General features: G+C 38.1%; 1 protein-coding gene across 1 annotated transcript in view; it reads right to left on the bottom strand.

The window, feature by feature from the left end:
• Positions 1 to 25062, bottom strand: part of Oxct1 (3-oxoacid CoA-transferase 1) — a 126507-nt gene that overhangs the window by 20295 nt on the left and 81150 nt on the right. Inside the window, exons 12-14 of the mRNA XM_045132692.1 lie at positions 19254 to 19326; positions 18585 to 18660; positions 2217 to 2306 (exon numbers count right to left, since the gene is read on the bottom strand). Of these exons, the coding sequence (XP_044988627.1) occupies positions 2217 to 2306; positions 18585 to 18660; positions 19254 to 19326 (239 nt within the window). The remainder of the gene's footprint in view (positions 1 to 2216; positions 2307 to 18584; positions 18661 to 19253; positions 19327 to 25062) is intronic.

Genomic DNA, 25062 nt, shown 5'->3' with positions numbered 1-25062 from the left:
ACAGTGATGGAAAACCTCCCCTTCCTGTCCCAGTCCTGCCCTTATTGACCTGCTGTCAAACTAAAGGATGAAGGAAAGAAGCAGTGAGGTTCCCATAGCCTCTGCCACAGTAAATCCAGGTGGAAAACCCCAAGAAACATTTGTACACCCTCAGACTTCAGGTAAGATATGAGTGCAGTGTGAAGAGATGCTCTATTGTATAAGTTTTGTTTTGTTTTTAACTAACTGCTGTATGTGACCAAACCATTATCATTATTTTTGTCTAAGCTGGGCATGGTGGCTAAAGTCCTGACACTATGAAGCCAGAGGATCACCATGAGTCTGAGAGCAGCTAGGGCTAGGGAGTGACTCCCAGGTTAGCCTAGCCTGCTGAGTGAGGCCTTGCCTCCAAAAGCAAACCCAAAACAACCATTGGTTTATTACAAATAATTTTTTCTGTTGTTTTGTTCATAGAAATGTATCAAGGAAAATTCCCAACTTCGATTCTAGTAGAAAACAATGTCAATTTCTTTACTGAGAAAAGAAAAAAGGTAAAAAAAAAAAAAAAAAAAAAAAAGTGATATTGCTTCTGTGGGAAGTTTTAATAGGATTTCTAGCTACAAATTTGAAGTATCATTATTTTCCTATATCAGAAATTCTAGTTGATGTGAAAGAAAATACTTCTTTAAGGAAAAAAAAAAAAAGAGGCAGGGGATTAGCTAAAAACAGTCCTAATGTTTGAAAATGACTACACAAAAATAATTCAAAAAAGTCAGTCAGGCCCCAGAGCTTGTGCTTCAACATTAAAGCAGCAATGAAAGGGGAGTTATTAAGAATTTTCTCCAAACTGACATTATGTTCCAGAAAAGATTTCAATTTGATTTGCAGCTTGGTATCCTTTTTGCCTCTGAAATGGCGCATGCTGGATTCCTCCCTGCAAGTCCTCTCTCAGCAGTCACCTGTGCAGGTTCCACTGTGTGACCCACAACACACTACTGCTCACTTCCAACTGTTTACTACACAGCTTATGCTAATTTATACTTACTGCACTTTTCACAACAAAAGCATTTCTTAGCATATATCACTAAGACAATTCCCCTAGGGGAGCCAAGCAATGTGTGAATCTTCTCATTCTGTGCTTTTACACAGTAGTGCTTCCCTGAATAAACAGCAAGCAAGGACACCACCATTTCTACTCAGATTAGTGGTTCTCAGAAAGAGAACATACAGATTTGAAGCTAATAATGATAAATGATAAATAATGGACATAGCAAAGGAGGAATGGACTGCCCAATATCAAGTTCCCAAATCTGAAAAAGTAAACAGATTCAGGCTGGGAAAGATATGTAGAAGGAAGCAAATTGTAATGACATGTTAAAAGGCTGGATTTTGGAGTCAGACACACCCAGGTCTAGTCTCCATTCCATTTGTCCATTCAGACAAATGACTTTACCTCTCCAGAGCTCTATTTCTGCAAGCATAAAAAAAAAAAAAAGCCTCTACGGAGTTCATGGCCACGTGCACACACACACACACACACCAGACTGTCTCGTGCACTGCCAATACACAGTAAAAGCTCAACTCATGGTAGCTGTTTTTATTACAGAATTATTAAAGATTTAAAATCAACTTCTGAAGATCAGTGAAGAAAATTTTTGTCTAGTTTTAGTCACTGCCACATCTTAGCAGTGACTGCCTACTTATACACAGGAGGAACTCAATAAATATTTGATCATTTGCCAAAAATATGGTGCTTTTCAGAATCAGGACATTTGTTATCACTACATCATTTTCTAGTACCTGCTAGAAAGGACTACACAGCTTTGGTAAAAGGCCATACTGACCATTTTAAAGTAACTGCTGTTAAAACCTTCATTCTGTTATGCTTTTCATTTGAACACAGCAAGGGACAATTGTAGTCATCTTAAATCTTGAATCACTATATCTGCCCAGTCATCTTTTCTCCACCTCTGGAGACACAAAAACTTTTACTCTGAATGAATATGCAAGGCAAATAAATGTTCAAAACACCTTGGTGTTTGGCTTCACTCAAAGCTAAACAAGCATTTAGCCAAGTCAATAACCACCTTTTTGTTTTCCTCCACTTCAAAATGTAAGTGGTATCACTTTGAATAAGCCAGAGGAAACAATAAAATCTACTAATGGGTGACCCTTGGATACTGGGGTTTGGTGTGCTATGAGTTTTCACAGCAGCATTCAGGAAGAAAGTTCGTTACCTTTGCAGAATGCTCCATGGTGACCACCACTTTGGTCTTGGAACTAGACACTAAATCCATAGCACCGCCCATTCCTTTCACCATCTTCCCCTGGAAAACAAAAACAGAAACAAAACATAGTAGCTCTACATATTTCCTTCTATCAAACATGGGGGAATAAAATTAGCTTGCACAGTCACTGGAATAACCAACAAGACAAACTCACTGACCCTCACGGCTTAGTATATGAAACTTTGCCACCTACTATTGTTATTCTGTTATAGTTTCATTGAAGGACAAAATATTATGTTGTTACTTTTAGTAAATGGAGCTATCATGCTTTGTTGATTACTTATTAGTAATAAGAAAACCAGTGAATAAAAAGAAAATTTAAGAACCTTTCTAGAATATTAACAAAAAGATCAGATTAAAATCCAAACACCCTTGATACCCATTTCTTTTAAACATACAATTAATTCTACTGATTCTTCAGTTAAAGACACTTCCTAAAGCACTCTTGTATGCTGAGGCACTAATGGTATTTCTCTAGTGATGGTTAATATGAAAGATGGATTTGTGCTTTTTATCACTTAGCATTTATCTTGTGCTTAGAAAAATAATAAAACAAAATGGAAAACATTCCAGTTAAGTAAAAACAGAAAAGAAAAGCTGAGTTCAGGATCCTCTTACCATTACCACTCTATTTCTGTCTATCTTTTCATTCAGTATTCATTTATCAATAATGTACCATGCATACTCAAGTCCATGCTGTCTCCTGTCTCCAGTTTTAGAAAATATAGGTGCTCCGGAGATGATGCAATACTTCCTTCCATAGCATAATGAAAAGATATGTCTTCTAACATAAAATCTGCCTTAAAGTTTTATTTTTTTAACCTCAGATCTCTTGCTCATTTGTTAGTAAATTATTAGGAGGCTCTCACTTTCTTTCCCATAAACTCAGAGCTTTAAGGAGATTAGGTAGGGCGCTTAGCCACTTGCTTTAAGACTGGGTCTCAAATTCCATGATTTCAGGGACATTTTAGAGGTAAGAGTAACACAGTGTAAACATGGGCTAAATGAGCAGTTTCTGGGAAAGGAGGAAGAGATCCTCCAGTGCTTTAGAACCTGCCACTGAATGAGACTGAGGCAGCTGGCAAGTTAGGGAGGATGGAAGTGTGGAGGGCGCAAAAATCAGTATGATTGCAGACAGGTAGTTTGTAGTAAAGCAAAATACCCATATGGAAATGAAACATTTTAAATTTCCATAAGCAATGCTATCATCCCTTGTCAGCTGAAACTTTAATAGACTGGCTACAAGTCCATAATACTTCTGTAGAAAAGACTGAGATTTCTATGATCCAAAATAAAGCAGAGATGGAAGCAATGATTGTCTACCATAAACTCTGGTGCTAATGTTCGAGATTTCCAGAGCCCTGGAAGACAAGAAAACAACTCCTTTATCAAAGATCTCAACCCCAGATGCATACAAACAGCCTCAACTTCCACACACAGCATCCCAGGTTGGGTAATAAGAGGGTGAATACTGGATCAAGGAAGCAGCAGCCACAGAAAATAAGAAATCAAGAGCGTGTGACAAAAATTGCCTTGAGCCAAAACCAAATTCCTTTATTAAAATAGAGTACATCATAAGCAAATTGAGACAATGATGACATAGGTAAAAACTTATGAAAAACACTACTGGGAAGCTTGTTCAATTTAAATACATCTAATATACACTTTTAAAAATATTTATTTATTGCTCTGTACTACAATCCTCCATGCAATTGTTAACACATTGGAACATGGAATTTGGGGCAACCTAAATCTGAACTCCTGGGCCATGGTCCCTTATATTTGGCCCCAGAAAAAAATTATCTCTTATCCCCTTTGAGGTGACACTGTGTCTGTTGCCTCAACACTCCCATAAGCCAATACAACACTAAGGATCATCAAAACAGGTTCATCTCTTTAAAATACTTGTTGTCTGGGGAAAGGAAAGCATCTATAATTAATCAAAAGGACTTAAGCCAAATTCCCTTGCTCTGAAAGCACCATTCCTCATTTCTACCTTAACCCAAGATATAGCTAAGTATCTCTTTTCTGTGTACTTTACCACCCAGTACATAATTTCAGATCAGTTTCAGCTTTGCTCTTCTTTTCCTCCCTGCCTTTCCTCTCCAGCCTCTCTTCCCCATCTCAGCACAGTATCTCAATGAGTGAATTATGCTAACATCAATCTGCTCAAGTTGCAGAACACAGAGACAGAGAACACAACTGCTAAGCCTGGAGAAGCAGGATGGAAGGAAGAGGCTCAGAAGGTGTGGGGTTTTTTGTTTGTTTGTTTTGTTTTTGTTTTTGTTTATTGCCAATAAGGGATTTCAGCCAACGAGTTTACCAGTTGGAAAAACAATATTGTGAAAAAGAAGAGCAGGTCACCTGAATGATAGCATTTCAACCATTATCAATAAAGTCTTTGGGAATTTGGTTTTCCTATTCTTTTAGTATACTCATTGTACTGGAAAAAAGAAGAAAATGTTTCCTTCCATTTCAATTCTCAAAAGATTTCTGAGACAGAATCAATTGCTGAAGGAAGATAAATTATTCTAAACTGCATTGGCAGAATAAAAACAAAACAAAACAGGAAAAATAACAGTTATCTAGGCACACGCATCTTTATGCTTCAGCCCAGCTTCCCAGGCATTCTAATGTGCACTGCCCAGATGGCTCAGCACTGAGAGGTGGTGAGGACTTGTGACTTCTCAGATCAGACCCATGATAATTTCACACTCGCCACTCGTCATGATCCCCTGCCTTCTACAGAGTGCACAGCGTCTGGAAGGTGGACGACCTTCCCTTCTGGGGTCTTAAATAACCATATGTAGCAAAGCCCACAGGTCCTGAACCACATCACACTGTTCAGAATCAGGGTGCGAAAACAATAAAAGGCGAAGGCTTGTTAGAGCATCTAGCATAATGACTACGATGATGTGGTGACCAGATGAGTTGGTGGAGAGCAGAGAATCCCGTGCAGGAGGACAGCTGGTACAGCTACAAAATGAGTGGGCACAGCCAGGCTCAGCAGACCTCTTCAAAGACATTTATTGCTCCTTCAGGGAGGTGACCATGCTGAGAAGGTCATTCACCATTCTACCCAAACGTCCAGCACATCCTTTGCCGTTACAGAAGCACTAGATGCTTTGCTCCATGAAGGAGTAAGTCAGTGAGTGACCTGAGTAACTGCAGTGGATTTTGAAGACAAACAGCAATACAACTTAAGGGAACAGCTGAATAGGGATGCAAATCCCACGCCCATGCTTATCTTCCTCCCCAAGTTCAACAACCTATTCACAATACAAAATAAAAGGCTTATAAAACAAGGAGATTGAAAGGCTAAAAATATGTCTTTAAATAAATCACCAGAGAGAAAGTGATACTGGAGGAAAATAGGCCTGTAATGAAGAAGAGCTTCTGGGCATGTGTGAACCACAGCAGGGTGACATAAACTGTGGCCTTCTTTAAAAATCTCATCAGAAAACATGCATTCCTTGAAAGTGCAACTTCAGTCTAAAATGTATTCCAGCTGGCATAATGAAGAGATGACTGCTGGATGTTCAGCTAATAGCCATCTCATCTTTTTGCAGTTAAGAATTGACCCCCATTTTAAGCATGAAAAGAATATTGCAATAAAATGAGCTAGGCATGTGGCATGCTCCATTATGACATAGTCATACCACCTCCTAAAAAGACACTGCTCCAAATGTGATCCTTCATGCACAAGTGTTTACTCAGAGCCTGCTCTGAAACAGCTCCCAAGACAGAGATCAGAAACAAAAGATGAATATGATTATTAAGGAAAGCACTGAAAAATAGACATACTAAAATCAGTATTTTCAATATGTTTCATCTGCTTTGTTTCTATTTACTAAAGAACGTAAAGGAAAAACTATTAAGGCATTGACATTTAAGACTTCAATGCTTCAAATTACAAATATTAAATTATACATCAAAAGAAATAGCAAATCAGGTTCTGAATGTGACCATAATATTTTAAGGATTTTACAGTGTGGTAAAATGAATACATTTGGACATTGCAGTGAAAGGTGATTTAAATTAGGAGGCTGGAGAGATGGCTCAGTGGTTAAGGCACTTGCTTGCAGAACCTAACAACCTGGGTTTGATTCCTTAGTGCCCTCATAAAGCCTGATGCTTACTTATGTATATGGAGTTTGTTTGCAGTGGCTGGAGGTACTGGGGCACCCATTCTCTCTGTTTTTCTCTTTCTGCTTCCAAAAAAATGAACAAAAATATTTTAAAAACACATTAAAATATTGTATCATTAGGGCATAAATAACAATGGCTCAATTCAGATTATTTTACATCTCAATATACTGGTCATGAGAAACAATTTATATATAGAATGATTTTAAAACATTTTGGCATGTATGTGCATAATATTTGTGGTGATGTATGTATATAGCATATACACATGTATGTGCAGGTGTGTATGCCCCTTCTGAAAGTATGTGGAGGCCACAGGAGAATGTCCTCCTCTGTCAGTCTTCTGCATTATTTCCTTAAGATAGGGTCTCTTACTGGACCTGGGGCTGCTGTTTTCAGTCAAGCTACCTCACCAGTGTTCTCCAGCAATGCTCCAGTCTCTACCCCGTACCAGACTGGAGTTATAGCTGTATGTAGTCATGGCCAGCTTTATACTTGAGTGCTGGAGACCAAACCCTCATGCTTTCACAGTAAGTGCTCTTATCCACTAAGCCATTTCCCCAGCCCATTAAGGCATTTTAAACATGTTTTTTTTTTTTTAATTTATTTGCAAGCAGAGAGAGAGAGAGAGAGAGAGGAGAGAGAGAGATAAAGAGAATGAGTATGCCAGGGCCTCATCACTGCAAATGAACTCCAGATACATGCACCACTTTACGCATCTGGCTTTACGTGGGTACTGAAGAATCGAACCTGGGGTTGTTAGGATTCCCAGTCAAATGTTTTAACCGCTGAGCCATCTCTCCAGCCCCTAATCTACATGTTTTAAGGCAATTCAAGTATGCATTTGTGCAACCTGTGTTATGTGGGTACTGAGGAATGTCATACACACCAGGACATGAAGCAGTACCCCAATCTGAAAATAGGCCTATTTCTGCCTTTCCAGTTACTAAAAACTGCTCTAAGAAAGAAGCATTGCATTCAACATGCTCCGAGCTAAAGAGCAGGGAGAGACAATCAAAGATGGGTAATAACATTTGCTGAAACCCAAAGAAATAGGTTATAACTGCTAGGGACAATGAAAGATTTTCAATTTGCTTTAGTGTATAAAAAACTTAATTCAGAATATTTTTCTGTTTTTTGCATTATTGTCGGTTTTGAAAACCAACAAAAAGTGATTTTCTTTATTTTTTATATGAGAGAGGGAAAGAGAGAGGAGAATTGGCACACCACGACCTCTAGCCACTGCAATTGAACTCCAGACATGTGTACCACCTAGTGCGCATGCATGACCTTGTGTGCATGTGTCACCTTGTGCGTCTGGCTTATGTAGGCTCTGGGGAGTCAAACCTGGGTCCATAGGCTTTGCAGGCAAGCACCTTAACCACTAAGTCATCTCTCCAACCCATGATTTTCTTTTCATAGACTTAATTGTACATCTGATGACAGGCGAATTGATCATGTAATTCAGCTAGCATGGAACTAGAAATTTAATTATGCTCACCACTGCTAGGCAAGTAAAAAAATTGCTTATGCATAATAAATATCAGTTACCCATCATAATATGGGCTTTGAAAGGAATATTAGAAAGCAGTGTGCAATAAAGTTGACATTTCATTTTTATATGGGTTTTTGTTTCTGCTCTCAAGGAGCTGCATCATCAGTTAAACTCAATTGAGGCTCCTCTGGATTAATCCTCTGAGCTGTACACCTCTGCCTGTCGCCTCTCAGTGAGAGCTATACTCCACGAGGTCTCCAGAAGCTCATTTCCTGACCTGATAGCCACCCTGCTATTTCATCCAGTGACCATAAATTAAGCATTTACTTAATGTGTGCTAGATACTCTCTCTTATCTCTGGGTACAAAATGCTTTCCTCTGAATATCTTTGGAGTTATGGAAGGCCTGCTGTTGTTCTGGACACAGAATGGTATCAACTGTGCAACTGAAGTATCAATGCCATCACTATTATCTTTCAAGGATTCACAAAGGGTTAAATTTATTTCCTTTAGAAGGATAAAGGAAAAAGCCTATCAGCAAAATTAGAGAACAAGCTCCATATATCAATTTTAAAATATTTTGATAGCTACACATGAGATTAGTTGATAAGACATATATGCATTTCTGAATTTTAGGCAGAGTTTTTTGAAAATTAAAAGTTTATTTCATAAACAGCTGTGAATATCCCTTTGTACCAGAAACAACATCACATCAAGTTTCTTTAAGACATTGTTGCTTGCAAATGAACCTGAAGAAACAAAAGTCCTAGTGTAAATGAAAGTTACTTCCTTGGCATGATCACCATCCGTACCCATAACCAGCAGTTGGGCATGTTCAAGCAACGTCAGATATGTAAGAGGTTTGATTACTAGAGAAATTAGTTATCTTCAAATAAGAAAAGTGAGCTCCATTCTAGGTGTTAATCACACTGACTTCTTCATTTCATAAAAGAATAAATACAATTCAAGAGGGCACCCATAGTACACGTATTCAATATCACTCCCAGTTAAGAAAAAATACCAAGACATACAAAAGTGGTTGTCCTTGTTCTTAGAAAGGCCACTAACTCACCTTTTCATAGGAAGTTAGTAAGTACTTACTAAGCGAATAAGAACCATACAAATAATCTATCTTCTTTTCCTAAGGTAATCAATGTGTGATCAAGTCTTGGTTATTATAAATAATGCAAATTACAAAGAGTAATTTTTTTGCTACTAAGTCCAACAGATGAGCTTTCTGATCTACTTTCTGAGTTAATAAAATGGACAACAAGAGCTCCACTGTGTTACTCTAGCTCTGCTTTGAAGCTGTAGTTTCAGTTTTCGTAGAATCTATTCATAGCACTAGAGAGATTAAAACAAGTATCAAACAAGCTGGCTGAGAGAGAGGACCTTGTTGCTCAGGCCTCCTGCACAAGCCATCTATGGGAAGAGCCTACACAAGTATTTCAGAGTACATACATGGGCACTTGTTCCCATATGGAATGACTGAGCATTATTATAACACAAATAAAGTTCTGGTCCTGTGCATTGTACAGAACAAGTGCCATTGCTGTATTTAAAGGGTTAGTACATCATTGTTCTTGCATTGGATCACCAAGAGAAATGGGTTAGAATTACATTAAAGTGCCCCCAGTGACCAGGAATGATCTACAGGTATAGGAATTCCATCTGCTTGGTTTAAATACACATTCTTGTGGTACAGGGCCTACAGGGAAGCAAAAGACCCTGCTTAACATCAGATGATTGTTTTACAAGCTTGTATTATTTTCAGGAAGCATCTGGATAGTCACTATAAAATGACAGCTAAAGTACAAATGACAAAGTAGCAATCATTTTTGCTTCTGCATGTATAATAATATATCCATCTCCTCAACAACTCATCCACAATGAATATAAAATCACCACTATGATTTTGTAATCAGGAAATTTTATTTTCTGATTCCTCAAAGAGGGCGTGAGAATTAGAGCTATGTACAGAAGCATACTTGCCCCATCATCTCCCACCATTTGCAGCACTCTGAAGAGGACAATGACAGAGAACCTCTGTAATTATTACAGGGCTTCTTTTGACAGCTGGCTTGGACTTAGAGACACAGTATTCAAAAAGCATTATTAAGTAATACACTGATGTTACTAACAGTGTTTTTATCCATAGAAGAACAGATCAAAAATAACGTAAAAAATGATTCAAAGGCTTTATAAAAAAAAATTAAGAGAAATTGTAGGAAAAAAACAGGCTGTAGATACTAAATGTAGGTACTCTATTAATCAGGTATTAAAGGGCTGGGTGGTAGAACATGAAGCCATTTTGAATTTACATTAATACAAACTACTTTGTTTACACCTCAGATGTCTTCTGCATTCAGCTCACAACTCAATTTAGTGACTGAAAAGCCTGCTGGGAGTTAATAGCTGTGAGCATTTATGGCAAACTGATATCTCTTTGATCATTGTTGAAGAGCTTTTTATTTGTTTTTCTTTATATACAAGTCTCACTCTGTAAAATGGGGACCCAGTGCTTCTCACATGTGAGGCTAGATCTGACTATGGTTGCTGAGAAAGCACCACTTCTGGAACTATAAGAACCGCTGATGGGCCTCTTGGTGTATGAGGACTCAAGGGTTGGAGCCAGTATGAAGCCTGGGCTCCTTCAGGAAAAAAGCCTTCATCAAGGTGACAGTGAAAGTCTTCTCTGTAAACAGTGCTAAAGGCCTGAGTCGCCGGGAAGTGACTAGGGTTCTAACACCACAGACTGTAAGCAGTTCCAGAAATTAAAAATTCAACTTCTTTGTGGATTTGGAACTGAAAATGCTACCCAAAGGAAAGATGTCTTCTCCTTGAACTGCAGGAATGAAATGGAAGCAGATGCAAAGAACTCTCTATACAACAAAACAGACAAAGAATTATTCCAAGGAACTTCATACAAATATTTTTGAAAGATGTATGACAAGAGAAACAGTATTAATTTCTCCCTTTTTATTTTTCCAGACAACTGAGCCAGAGCACTTTCTTGGACAGGGGAAAGTGAATTAATCTTTGAAAACAGTGGCAATAAAACCCAAGCTTGAGGAGGACTTCTATAATGCTGAGAATAGACTCTAACTAGGAAAAAACATCAGAAAACCCAACTTAAGGGACACTCTTCAAAATGTCTGACTAGTATCAGAACTGCAGGCCATCAAAAACAAGGATATAATAAGAAAAGTTGGGACAAAGCTGAATGAAATCCCAGAAAAGGAACAAGTCTCTACATATCAAGTGAATAATAATGAATTATAACACAGCCCGTTCTCAGGTAGAAAGTGAGTTATGTACAAAGCAAGACATGAGTTGCCCACAGTACCATACTGGGTGTCAGATATGAGCCCCTAGACTTCAATCAGGGTGCATACTGAAAGGTATTTACTATTGATAGACCTAATTATCTTTTTTCTCAGCCCAGTAACTGGAAAAGAACATACTTTCTTGATATCACTTTGAGATACAGTTATTCAGGAAGGAGTTAGTTTCTTTACTGTATCCTCACTGACTAGATATAAAATGGAATTAATTTGTTTTGTTATTCAAAACTATACATATGGATAGTATAAAAGAGAGAGAGAAAGAGATACACAGAATGGGCGCTCCAGGGCCTTCAGCCACTACAAATGAACTCCAGACACATGTGCCACCTTGTGCAACTGGCTTACTGGGATCTGTGGAATCAAACCTGGGTCCTTAGGCTTCACAGGCAAGCACCTTAACTGCTAAGCCATCTCGCCAGCCCCACATTTCTTAAAACCTGTATCATCATGAGCAGAAGTAACAATCAGGATAGAAATATGATAGCTGACAAACCTCCTCAGTGCCAAAGTAGTGTGTCAATTTTCATAGTTTTGGCAGTAAGAAAAAAAAAAAGTGGCTGGGGAGATGGCTCACTGGTTAAAGGTACTAGCGTGTAAAGCCTGCCAGCCTGAGTTTCCCCAGCACCCACGAAGAGGAAGATGTCCAAAGTGGGACATGTGCCAAGAATACATCTGCAGCAACAAGAAGCCCGGACGCAGCCATCCTTACTTTCACTTTCACTTTCTCTCTCAAATAAGTAAATGAAAATATTTTTTTAAAAGAAAAACACTGTCTTTTTAAATTTTAAATTTTATTTTTATTTATATTTTAGAGATAAAGAGACAAACACATAGAGAGAATGGACCTGCCAGGGCCTGCAGCTGCTGCAAATGAACTCCAGACACATGCGCCACCTTGTGCATCTGGCTTATGTGGGTCCTGGGGAATCAAACCTGGGTCTGTTAGCTTTGCAGGCTAGTGTCTTAACCACTAAGCAATCCCTCCAGCCCAAAACTCTGTCTTTTAAAAGGCAGCTATTTCTGTCTTCTTTGTGTATTTTATTTTCAGTATCTAATTATTTAGCAATACTGTAGACTATAACTCTAACCCAGAAATATGCCAAACAGATAATAAATAGCTGACTCAATTTGGGTAATCTGAATATATATGATCTTGTTTATTAATGATTCTCTAAGGAAAAGGATTACTAGAACTATTTCAGTTATCTGACATATTTGACCTTATTGAGTTATCAAGTGATAAGATGAATAACACTGAATTTGTTAGATTCAATAAAGATCAAAAGATCTGAGAAAATTCTGTATCTGCTGAGGGGGAAGGAAGAAAGACAAGTGTAAAATAATAATGAGTTTGCATATAATAATCTGACAGGGAAGGTCTACAAAGACAGTAAGATGGGAGATGGAAGCTCATGTTCACTCAGTCTCAACCCACATGTCATTCATACTTAATGTGAAGTCATTCAAAAAACTTCATGTCATCCTATCATATGTGCAGATGAAATCAAATGACTCGGTTTGATCCTTAACAATATCCATGATCTACCTACTCCTCCTGAGAGGCACATTGATACACAGTCTGGTGTGTGGACCACTGAGCACTGGAAATCCTCCAACAATTCCCCATCACCAGCAGCATATAGATAAAAAAAGATAGTAAGCCAGAAGAGGCCAATACTCCCTTTCAGAGAAATATATACATATATATACAAGCAACAAAGGCTCTCCATTTCTTCTGCATAGAGGTTAATTGTTTTCTACAGATTTTGATACATAGTTGTATTACCATCATTTTATAAGTAACTTGTAATTGTATTTGATTTTTTTTTTTTTTTTGGATACAAAGCTTTTTGGGGGAAATGGTATGTGGTAGATTTTATGGGTTTTCTCACCTTTGTCCAAGAAATAAAACATTCTTATAAGTTAACTTATGATTTTCCCCTTATGGTTGGCTTTCAAAAGCTAATCTTTGCTACAATAATTTCACATTTCCAAATAAGACTGCCCATGTGTTACTGACTGTCCATCAATTGAGTATTTCCAACAATCCTTTTTTTCTAGAGTATAAATAAGTAAGATCATATATTTAAATTATTCAAATGTAGCAATCTAAGCACAAATTTCTAAAAATGGTTTTGAATATCAGCATTAAAGAAATCAATCATGTACATGACCACCAAGAAAATCTAAATTCAAAAGACCAAAAAAAAAGAGTATTTCCCCTAAATCTCTGAAATTTGAAAACCTTTCTTTTCTTTTCTTTTTTTTTAGGTAGGGTTTCACTCTAGTCCAGGATGACCTGGAATTCACTACATAGTATCAGGGTAGCCCCAGTATCTCAGGAAATTAAACAATCACTCAACCATTGGGATCTCATGAAGCTGAGAAGGTTTTTTCACAGACAAATGTACACTAAGCAGAGCCAATAGATTTCCCACAGAATGGGAGAAAATTTTTGCTGACTATACAACTGACAGAGGCCTAATTTCTAGAATCTACAAAGAACTCAAAAACCTAAACAATAAAAAATCAGACATCCCACTCATGAAATGGGGCAGAGAACTGAACAGGGAGTTCTCAGAGGAAGAAATACAAATAGCAAACACACACTTAAGAAAATGTTCGACATCTCTAATCATCAGGGAAATGCACATTAAAACAACTATGAGATTCCACCTTACCTCGTGAGGATAGCAAGCATTGAAAAATCAAATGAAAACAAATGTTGGCGAGAATGCAGAGAAATAGGAACTCTTATTCACTGATGGTGGGAATGTAAGATGGTACAACCACTATGGAAAGCAACATGGAGACTCCTACAAAGAGTGACTATAGAGTTACTGGGCATTTACCCTAAAAGTCCCATGACTCAGTTCAGAGATATTTGCTCAACCATATCCTAAGCACTCTTCTCACTACCTTACAGATACTTGCACATCCATGTTTATTGCCACTCTATTCACAATAGCTATAAAATAGAACCAACCTAGATGTCCCTCAACTGATGAGTGGATAATGAAGATGTGGTAAATTTATACAATGGAGTAGTACTCAGTGGCAAAGAACAACAAAATTATGAAATTTGCAGGAAAATGGATGGATCTGGAAAGGATTATACTTAGTAAGGTAAGCCAGGTCCAGAAAGCCAAGTGTTGCATGTTCTCTCTCATATGTGGATCCCAACTACAAATGTTTAGAATTGATTTGCAAGTAAGTTGGAAAGAAAATTGGCAGCAGATGCCAGTAAGCTTGAAAGGGGCACTAAGGGAGGGAGGAGAGGGGAGGACTTAAGGGAATGGTAATATATATATATATTACATACATATATGTAAGAAGATGAACTGATTAGTGGGGGTAAAATGACCTAAGTGAGGTCAAGGGAAGAGATTGAGTAAAGAAAGCCTGGGGGAGGGGAGAGGGATAATCAAAATCTAGAAAAGTATGAATAAGCCATATGAAAACCCAGTTTTTTGGACACAAATCCCCATTTGGGGGTTTAGGAAAACTTGGAGCCCCAGCTTCTTTTAAGTGGTTGTCATGTCTAGAGGACCCAATCAATGTTAGGTATGCAAACAGGTAGCATACATAAAAGTACAGCATTCATTTTTATGTATGCCTGTCAAATGCACAAGGAATGAACAATGTGAGGGACAAACACAAAAATGTCCAATTCTCCTCTGTCTTCATAATGCTTTCTTTCAGTCTTCTCCACATGCAAGGTGAGGGCCCTTGTCTCTATGGCCATTCATATTCAGCACCTGTCCTGTGGGCAGCTGTTCATGCTCTCAGTAGTCAGGTCGCCGAGCTGACCATATGCATCTGCTTCCCTTCATAAGGCAATAATCTACACCAGCTGTTTTCCAAAAATAGGCATTAGGAAGGCACTGCACCAGAGCAGATCTGAATGTAGATTCTTTTGGCTGAACATCTTTCCACCTTTTCTTACCTCATCTGGGGTTTTACGATAGTAATGTTAAATAGCAAACTCAAAGAAGAGAATTACTGTTGTCAAATTTCCCCTTTTCAGATAATGAAGGAAGAACTGTTAAAAATCTGTATATATGAGACCAACATTGCAAACCAAGAAGATATTAAGGGGTAAGGCAAATAGCACCCACACCGTTTGCTGCCACAAAGTCTAAATGTGTATTATATTCTGATGATTGATGCTGTGATGCTGAAAACTCAAGGCTCACACAGCCACTTGGAAAATATTTAACTCGGTGAAAAGACAAAAGTCAATGAAAAATGATATAATAAAGTTCAACTTTTCAGTGTGCTGACTGTCAGATTTTTCAATAAAAATGTACCTAAATGTTATAAATCAACATAAGTCTTTGGGACAAACAGAAACAGATGGCTTACTGTACCATATAAAGAGGGCAGAAAGCATCTCATCCACAGCCAACAAAAGTAACAAACGCATTCTGAAAGGGTTTTCATTTCGGCTCTGGACTATAAACAGGACAAGCAGGTTATACTGAGTTCTATGTAATTGACATAGCTGCAACAGCATATTTCAATGCAAAGTATTCCTCTAATGTTAAGGGATAAGCATTAAAGAAGATTAAAATAGTAGCCATTAGCTATAGAGTGCTATAGTATTCACTTGCAAGTTTCCTATCACCTAATTCTAACAAAAAATACATGTTCCACATCATGTGTTTCATAAGAAGAGGAGCTCGGATACAGACCAGATCTCTTCTACATGCCTCATGGCCTTGACTCTGAAGTCTACAGGATAATCATATACACTGCTCATCACATATTAAGAAGTAAAAAATGATTATCAGTTACAAAAGAATAAAAGAAATACCAAACACAAATAACAATGCCAGCTTCTATTACCCCAAAAAGCAGAACCAGATCAAAGTACATTTTCTATGCTTAGCTTTTCTAGGATCACCATGATGTCACTTCACTATGCTCCCCACCATCAAGAACTAAGGCTCATTCCTTTGGAAACTCATGAGCTCCATTTTATATTAAGATAACTAACTATAAAACATCAAACATGGGTGCTTTAATCATTCACAATAATCTTAAGGGGATACTGAAAAAAATGAGAGACATCGAAATCTTTCCTAACCATCGCAATTACAAAACACACACTCTCACTATGAAAACTTCTAGTCCCACTGTTTGCTAAATTATAATAATAAAAAAAACCAATCTCACATGCACTGGTTTCTTATTCAAAGATGCCCAAGTTCCCTGAAGGGAAGAACCTGTACAAACTGACTCTAAAAGCTCTTCGTCCAGAGAAACAGACAGATTGGAAAGGCCATGGCTGTCACTTCACATGGCTTCAACTCAGCCCAGGTGGGACCTAGGCATACGTCACTATGCCTGACTTAGGAGGTGCTGGTGACTGAACGTAGGAGTTTGTGCATGATAGACAAGCACTCAACTAGCTGAGCGACATATTCAGCCTATACTTCCCTTACACACACCAATCCTATTCCTTCTCTGCCTGGATCCCCCTCTTCTTTATCAAAATAATGACCCATTAATTTACCACATGTCAAGGTTTGCAGTAGGTCCTTTGTACTTTCTCATTCCTTTATATAGTTAGTTCTATTAAGGCAGGCACTGCAATGATGTGATTCCCAGTTCAGAAAAGATAAAAAGTAGGCAGCTGGCTAGCAACACTGCTAGCAAGTGACTCATTTATTCTTTTAGAGGTTCTTGTTCTTAATCACTAAGTTCATACAACTAGACTCTAGTCTCAGTCCCTCATTTCACTAATGAGGATGTTTAATTCAAAGAGTTGATGTGACATGTTCAAGTTTGCACTGTGACAACTCACACAGTAAGGGCAAAGAACAAAATGCATGCTTTCCCATGCTCCACTACTACCCCATATTGCTTTTCCTAATCTTTGCACACAGAAGTACATTCTGACTCCCTACACTGGTAAGTCTATCTATATAAGTCTGACTCACTGTATGTATGATGCTAAGGAGAGCTTACTGATTGCTTTGAAACCTTCAGATCATCCAACCATACACCTATAGCTGATATAGAATGACCAGTTGTCTGACAATTCAATAAAATACAGAATCTGCTAAAAGCTCTTACTACAGGTTGGTCCATGGCAAGTTCTCACACATTACTATGAATGAATGAATGATGATCACTATTTAATGTGCTGATTCCTAATGTGATCACATATTGAATTCTCCCAAGTTGCTTTAAATTATCCTGTGTCCAGGCTACATCCCAAATTAATTAATCCAGAAAGCCTGGCTGGGCCTGACATCTAGTTGTTAATATTTTCAAAGCTCTGAGGTTTCTAGGAAGGGTCAACTTTGAGAACTTATAGATTCGAAATAATATTTCAGGTAATATTAGACCAACAGAGCTAAGCTGATACAGTCTTTTAACATTGTTAGCACTTAACACACCAAAAATTATTCAAAAAACCCCAGGAGATTAAAAAATCACTATCACAGTTACTTAACAAGATTATAAGCAAATGCCTTTAACCACTGACACATTTTTCCATCTCCAAGATTCCTTTTAGTTGGTGCTAAAAACAAACATACAGAAATCATTAAACACACACTAACAAGAAAAGAAATATGAGCCATAGATATGATGAACATATACTCAGTGACACATGGCCGCTGCTTCCATTCATGTATCAAAATTACCAGCCTGATCATGAACATGATGGACATGCTATAGGAAAGTTGCTGGCTGCAAACCCTTTCCCAAAGCTAATGAATGCCAAGAGGCCTCTCTCTTGATGTAAGTAATTAATAAATGAAAAATTGGTATTTCACAAGTAAGAGGATGAAGTGATCAGTTGATTATGTAGTCACATGACCATCCAAGAGATTTTTAACCACTGTGACTAACAAAAAACAGAATTACCATGAAATCAATGAATTTACTCATTTTCTTTCTGGTTATAGAATCTTACTTGTAATATTTTATTTCCTACTTTCATTAGATTATACTTAATCCAGTTTTAAAATATTGCAAATCTGCTTTTTTAAGGAAAATGCTGACCTTTCCTATTGCTAGCACCCAACTATGTAGGCAGTTGGCAAAACTGTTTCAGTGTTGCCTATTAAAATTAGGGCTAAGTGTGGTAGCTGATGACTGTGATTACAGCACTTGACAGGTTGAGGCAGGAGGACTGGATGAAGGCAAGGCCAGCTTGAGCTACATACAAAGTAAGACCCTGTCTCAAACAAGAAAACTATAAAGCATTTATTAATTTTGACAGTTATATTGTACTCTCATAACAATTATATTTTTCTTAGTACTTCATAAACATTATAATCCAACATAAGTCATCAGAAAAAAATAGTTAACTTACAGGTATCATCCAGTTAGCCAGGTCACCATATTTGGAAACTTGCATTGCTCCTAGCATTGTGAGATTAACATGTCCCCTGGAAAAGAGAGGAAAGTATGAAATAAACCTCACGAGCTTTCTATCCTTTTTGCTTGAATGTACCAGCAATTAAAATCATCCCATTAGCCCCCGCCCCAAGTACATCTGTTTTCACTCTCCTTGCAATTGATTTCTAAATAGATGAGTCCCAACCCTATGCAAAAAACCAGTAAGAGTTCTTTAAAATTATAGCCCACATTGTCCCCCAAAACAAACTAAACACAGGTGTGCTCAGTGAGGTTTGTTTCCTTCAGTGAGAAGGAATGTGACTTGTTTTGAAAAGTGAAGTTGGAAAGTGAACCCACAGTCTGAATAAAACACTGGAATCCTCAGAAAGCATCTTAGACATGTTAACTTCAGTCAACACAAAGATATATATTCCATTTACAGGCTCTTCTCAGAACAGTGGGCTGGATGTTTTAATGCTGAACCTTGATGGGAAATAATTTCATAGCTTTCTGCAGCTAAATAAACCATGATGGTTTTAATGAGATTGTGGGAATGGGACTGTTTCAAAGCCTCGCTCCTAGGTTGGGGGATGACTCAGCTCAATCCACACTGTGCGACATGAGGGGCTACATTATTACATACCCTCTAATCATTGCGAATGATTCATCACTGGAGAAAAAAGAGGCTCCTGGGAGAACAGTAACTGTTTCTTTGCCTAAATACAAACACATACAGACACAAAAGAAAGAAATAGAAAGTGAGGAAAAAGATCTGTTAGATTTCTAAGAGTGTCATAGTGGACAGAGAGTTCTGTGTTATCTCTGGTTTCAAAATACTTCAGGATCCCTCTATCAAAATGCAATTGCACATGGGGCAGAGGAATACAGCAGGAAATATCTGCCCTGTGAAAGGAGAATTGTGTGTGCAACTAACATTGTTTAGCATTACCCATGTAAAGTGGTAATAACCAACACTGAATGGGATTATTGCTTGGAAATTCTCTACAGAGAATGCACCACTCAATTGCACATACCTGTCTGGTTTTCCACCATCCCATCCCCTACACTTCATAAGTCACAGCCGAATGCTAACAGGAATAAAGGGAGAGTTCTGGGTGACACCTGTCAGCACACTACTGTAAGATGCCAGAAGAAATCTAAACCTTGAAAGGAGTGACACAAGAGATGCCCTTCAATGTTCTTGACAAATAACTTTCAATGGTAAGATTAGGCATTCTGTAATCTGATGTGCAGCACAGTGGCTACAGATAACAATGCCACACTTTGTATTTGAAAGCTGCTTTGCACCAGGTATGGTGGTGCACACCTTTAATCCCAGCTCTCAGGAGGCAGACGTAGGAGGATTGATCACTGTGAGTTTGAAGCTAGCCTGAGACCACATAGTAAATTCCAGGATAGCCTGAGCTAGGGCAAGACCCCACCTCAAAACAAAACAAAACAGCTGGAGAGATGGCTTAGCAGTTAAGGTGCTTGCCCACAAAGCCCAAGAACTCATGTTCGAATCTCCAGGTCCCATGTGAGCTAGACACAGTGACGCAAGCACACAATGTTGCACATGTGTGTGAGGGGACACACACATCTGGAGTTTGTTCACAGTGGCTGAAGGCTCTGGTGCACTTATACTCTCAAAATAAATAAATTTTAAAAAAGAAAAAGAAAGAAAAGAAATTTGCTTTGCTAGGACATAATGAGTGTTCTCACCATAGAGGTAAGATAGTAACTGTGAGGTGACAGGTATTTCATTAATATGCCACAAGTATCATCACTGTATCAAGTGTCAGTCATTTTAGAATTTCTACATATACCACATCACTAACATATGAAATGTTTACACATTGTATCAATGTGCAAGAGAGAAAATAAAAATGAAATGAGAGCCAGGCGTGGTGGCACATGTATTTAACCCCAGCACTCAGGAGGCAGAAGTAGGAGGACCACAGGAATTAGCGGCCACCCTGAGACTATATAGTGAATTCCAGGTCAGCCTGAGCTAGAGCAAGACCCTACTTCAAAAAACAAAAGATAAACAATGAAATGAAAATGAGTGAACAATATAAAAGGGACATACCTATTCCTTATTAATCTCTCTGGTTTTTTCACTCTCTCATAGGCTTCTGATAAAACCATGAGACTCATGAAATCAGAGAATACTAGTAGCCAACATACATAATATTAACTTCCACGAATGTAAGTCCAGAGCTGGAAAATATCTTCAGATCTAGTCAGGTGTGGTGTGCACTCCTTGGTGCAATCTCAGCACTCGGATCATTGCCCTTCTAAGATCAAATGGCTACACAACAAGTTCAAGACCAGCCAAGGCTACAGAGTGAGATTCCATTTCAAAAATAAACAAAACAAAGTAAAATACAAATATCTTCTGTTTATTCAGTTATCATATAGCAAATAATATCATTTGATCCAGACCCAAGCTGTTCCTGTCTTATAATCTATTTCCTATCTGTTCAGAATTTAAGGTATCCAGGAACATCTTAGGTGTCCCCACCAAATGTGTTCACATGCCACCTGACCAAAGACAACTCAACCATCTAAGACCACTACAGGCCACAATTCAGGAAGGAGACAAAAAGAAGAAGAAAAGCAGACTGCAAGAATTCAGAATACAGAAATGCTCACAAATCCATCAGAATATAAGAAGTTTGACGATCTCCAGCTGGCACCAGAGCTACACCCCCATCTTCTCAAGTACTGATGAAAGCAAACTCTTCATCCCACGCCATTTGAGCTCAAATTTGAACAAAGAAAAGAACCTATTTATATCATGCTGAAATATTTATTCCTCAAGGGAGTCTGATTCTAAGTGATGGGAACATTCTCATATCTTCCAAAATACTGCAAAGCTTTGCAAAGCATTTTCTGATGTAGTTATAAGTGGATTTTAGACAACACATATAAGACTTGGAGAAACTGCATGTGAAGTCCTTCCCCTACCTTCAAAAAATTAGCTTTTATTATTTCTATTGTTATTATTCTTTGCTGAAAACTACTTGGAAGAGACAATGCCATTCTGCCTCTGGTGATAATTGTTACAAGACCAGAAACTGGCTTATATGGTTGGAGTTTTCAGTAGACAATGTGAGCTCTGGACTTCAGGACATGTACAACACAGCTAAAACTTATCTCAACACAACTACTATGTCCAAGAAAACCCAATCCTGATCATGTGAGAGGAAGAGTCAGAAAATAAGAATAGGTAGAACAAAAAAGGAAACCGTCAACACTGCAATTCTTTTGTTTTCTTGGTGTTTCATCACAAGACTTCTTAAAGGAAATGCTTCACTGGTTGACAGTATATGGAGGTACTATTTAGCATGTTGTAGGAAATTTTAAGACTAGGAAAAGTACACTTATCTCCATATTATGATCATAAAGCATAATTCTATTATAAAGCCCAGAACAACTTCGATGGAAACATTTTCAGGCCTCTACTAACACATTCATATAAATTATATTCTTTTGAAGTAAGTTAATTGGCCACAGTTTTACACATTTTTATTTATTTTCAATTGCTACGTAAAAAAAAAAAAAAAATTAGGGTTGGAGAGATGGCTCAGCAGCTAAGGCACATTTGCCTGAAAAGCCTAATAACCCGCATTCAATTCCCCAGTGCCCACATAAAGCCAGATGTACAAAGGCACATGCATCTGGAGTTCATCTGCAGTAGACAAAGGCCCTGGTGTGCCTATCCTGTCTCTCTCCCCTCTCTCTCTGCTTGCAAATACTATTTTTTTAATTAAAAGGTACACAGAGAGAGAGAGAGAGAGACAGACAGACAGACACACAGACAGAGACACAGAGAGAGAATGGGTGCACCAGGACCTTTCAGCCACTGTGGATGAACTCCAGACGTGTCCCCCCTTGTGCAAATATGCGACATTGCACACTTACATCACTGTGCGTCTGGCTTCATGGGACCTAGAGATTCAAACATGCACTCTTAGGCTTCACAGACAAGCACCTTAATGACTAAGCCATCTCTCTAGCCCTTAAATAAAAATATTTTTTAAAAATTAAGCTGGGTGTGGTGGTGGTGCATGCCTTTAATCCCAGCACTCAGGAGGCAGAGGTAGGAGGATTGCTGTGTGTTTGAGGCTACCCTGAGACTACCTAGTGAATTCCAGGTCAGCTTGGACTAGAGTGAGACCCTACCTCGAAAAACCAAAAAACAAAAAGAAAGAAATTTTAAACGACCCATATACCTCAACAAGGAGGGGCCAATGGGGAGGGGGTAGGTCATGTATGAGCCTAATAATGGTACCAAACTGCCTGTACTTGCACAATAGAAAAATAATAAAAAAATTAGACATGTCCTGTGGTTTTTTTTTAATTTTGTTAATATCCGAACCATTTCATATGTGCCTCCAACACTGTCAGAAGAAATCACTACTTTGTGAATGAGCTATAATGCCTAGTGCCTTCTATTTGTAGTTGAAAAGAAGTGGTATGGAGACATTTATGGACATTACCAAAAACTGAATTAAAGGTCTTGGATTAAAAAATTATATATATATATATATATATATATATATATATATATATATATATATATATATATATATATATGTCTATGAGGTACAATGAAACATTTCAATGCATGGATATATTGTCAAAGTTTCAATCAGGATAAACATTTATGTCTCTTCTATCACTGATCCTTTATGATAAAGAAAATTTAAATCCTTTCTCCTAGCTTTTTGAAATATGCACTATAATATTTTTATATATGTGTAACAACACACCAGAACTCCTAACTCCTATGTAACTGTAGCTTAGTACACACTGGAAAACTTTCCCAGTCACTCCCTGCCCCCTCTCCCCCGGTAATTATCATCATATTCTCAACCTCTATAAGACTGGGTTTTTGCTCCCATATATGACTGGGAATATGCATGGTTTGTCTTTCTGTACCAGGTATATTATGCTTACCACTATGTTCTGCAGCAGCACCCATATTGCATAAATCACAGAATTTAATATTTTATGGTAGAATATTATTATATTATGTATATACATACACCACATATTATTTATCCAATCATCAGCTGATAATCATGTAGGTGCTATCTATTTTGTTGGCTATTGTGAATAATGGTATATACAGATGTCTTTTTAATACACTTGATGTTTTGCCCCTAGACCCTTGGTTTCATATGAAGAAATAAGATTGCTGGATCATATGATTATACTTTTTTGACATCGTTTTTAAGCATCCAATATCTACAGAAAATCAGTTTTATAAAGTTCAATCCATAATTTTCTAATGCAGTGTCCAAGTTTGGTCAAGAAGAATCACATAACTATAATCAATAACACCCTCAACCTGAAGAGTGGCAGCCTTAGTTGGCTATTCCTGATTGATTTTTGTCTGCTCCAAGTTTTCTGGAAATATAATCTGAACCTTTCCACATTTTGTCAATAGAGTACATCAATATTTTAGTTACCTGATCCCTTGCTTCATAACTTAATAGGTCATTTATTCAACAGTGAGCACATACAGTCATTGAACACTGCTTTTTCAACTGCCCTAAAGATTGGTCCTCAAGCTTATGTCCATCAGACCCACATGAAGGAAGGTCTGATAAGCTGGGCTGGAGAGATGGCTCAGCAGTTAAGGTGCTTACCTGCAAAGCCAAAGGACCCAGGTTTGACTTCCTAGGACCCATGTAAGCCAGATGATACACAAGGGGTGCACACATCTGGAGCTCATTTGCAGTGGCTGGAGGCCCTGGCGTACCCATTGTTTCTCTCGCTGTTTCTCTGTCTCTCTCTCTTTCTCTCTCTCCCTGCCTATTTCTGTATCTCTCTCTCTTATTAAATAAATAAATAAATAAAAGTTAAAAAGATCTTTAAAAAATGCAGACTGCTGCTGCTACCAACTCTGAGTTTCTAATTCAGGTGTGTGGTGAGAGCTGAGAATTTCCTTCCTAAGAAGTCACAGGTGATCCTGTTGCTATGGGCATGGAAATGTAAGAGGACAACTGTCCTAAGCAAAAAAAGCTTGCTACCCAGCAGGAGAGATAAATGACTACAAGACAACACGATTGAGGATCGTGGGAAAGACACGAGGCATGCCATAAGCTCAGGGGAGGGCATCGCTGCACTAAGGGATTTAAAGTGCACAAATGGCTGAAAATGAAGGAGTGTTACAAACTGCCAACATGGAGACGGGGATGAAAAAAGGTGGGGAAAGAGAAAAAAACAAAACAAAACCCTGGTGAAGGGCAGAGTACAAACAAAGGCATGCAAAAAGGATGGTTCAGATCTGAAGGTGCCCAACAGAGGGAGAACTCAGGACTGTTTGTACTTAATCTGCAGGCTATGATTCCTCAGAAGTGGTACAGGTACTGCTAAAGCAGGGTCTCTCCTCCGCACTGTTGACCTGTGGACCTGGGTAGCTCCTTGTCAGGGCTGTT

The sequence above is a fragment of the Jaculus jaculus genome, chromosome 13 (genome assembly GCF_020740685.1).
Source record: "Jaculus jaculus isolate mJacJac1 chromosome 13, mJacJac1.mat.Y.cur, whole genome shotgun sequence".
Lineage (NCBI taxonomy): Eukaryota > Metazoa > Chordata > Mammalia > Rodentia > Dipodidae > Jaculus > Jaculus jaculus.
This window is presented reverse-complemented; position numbering and strand designations above follow the sequence as displayed.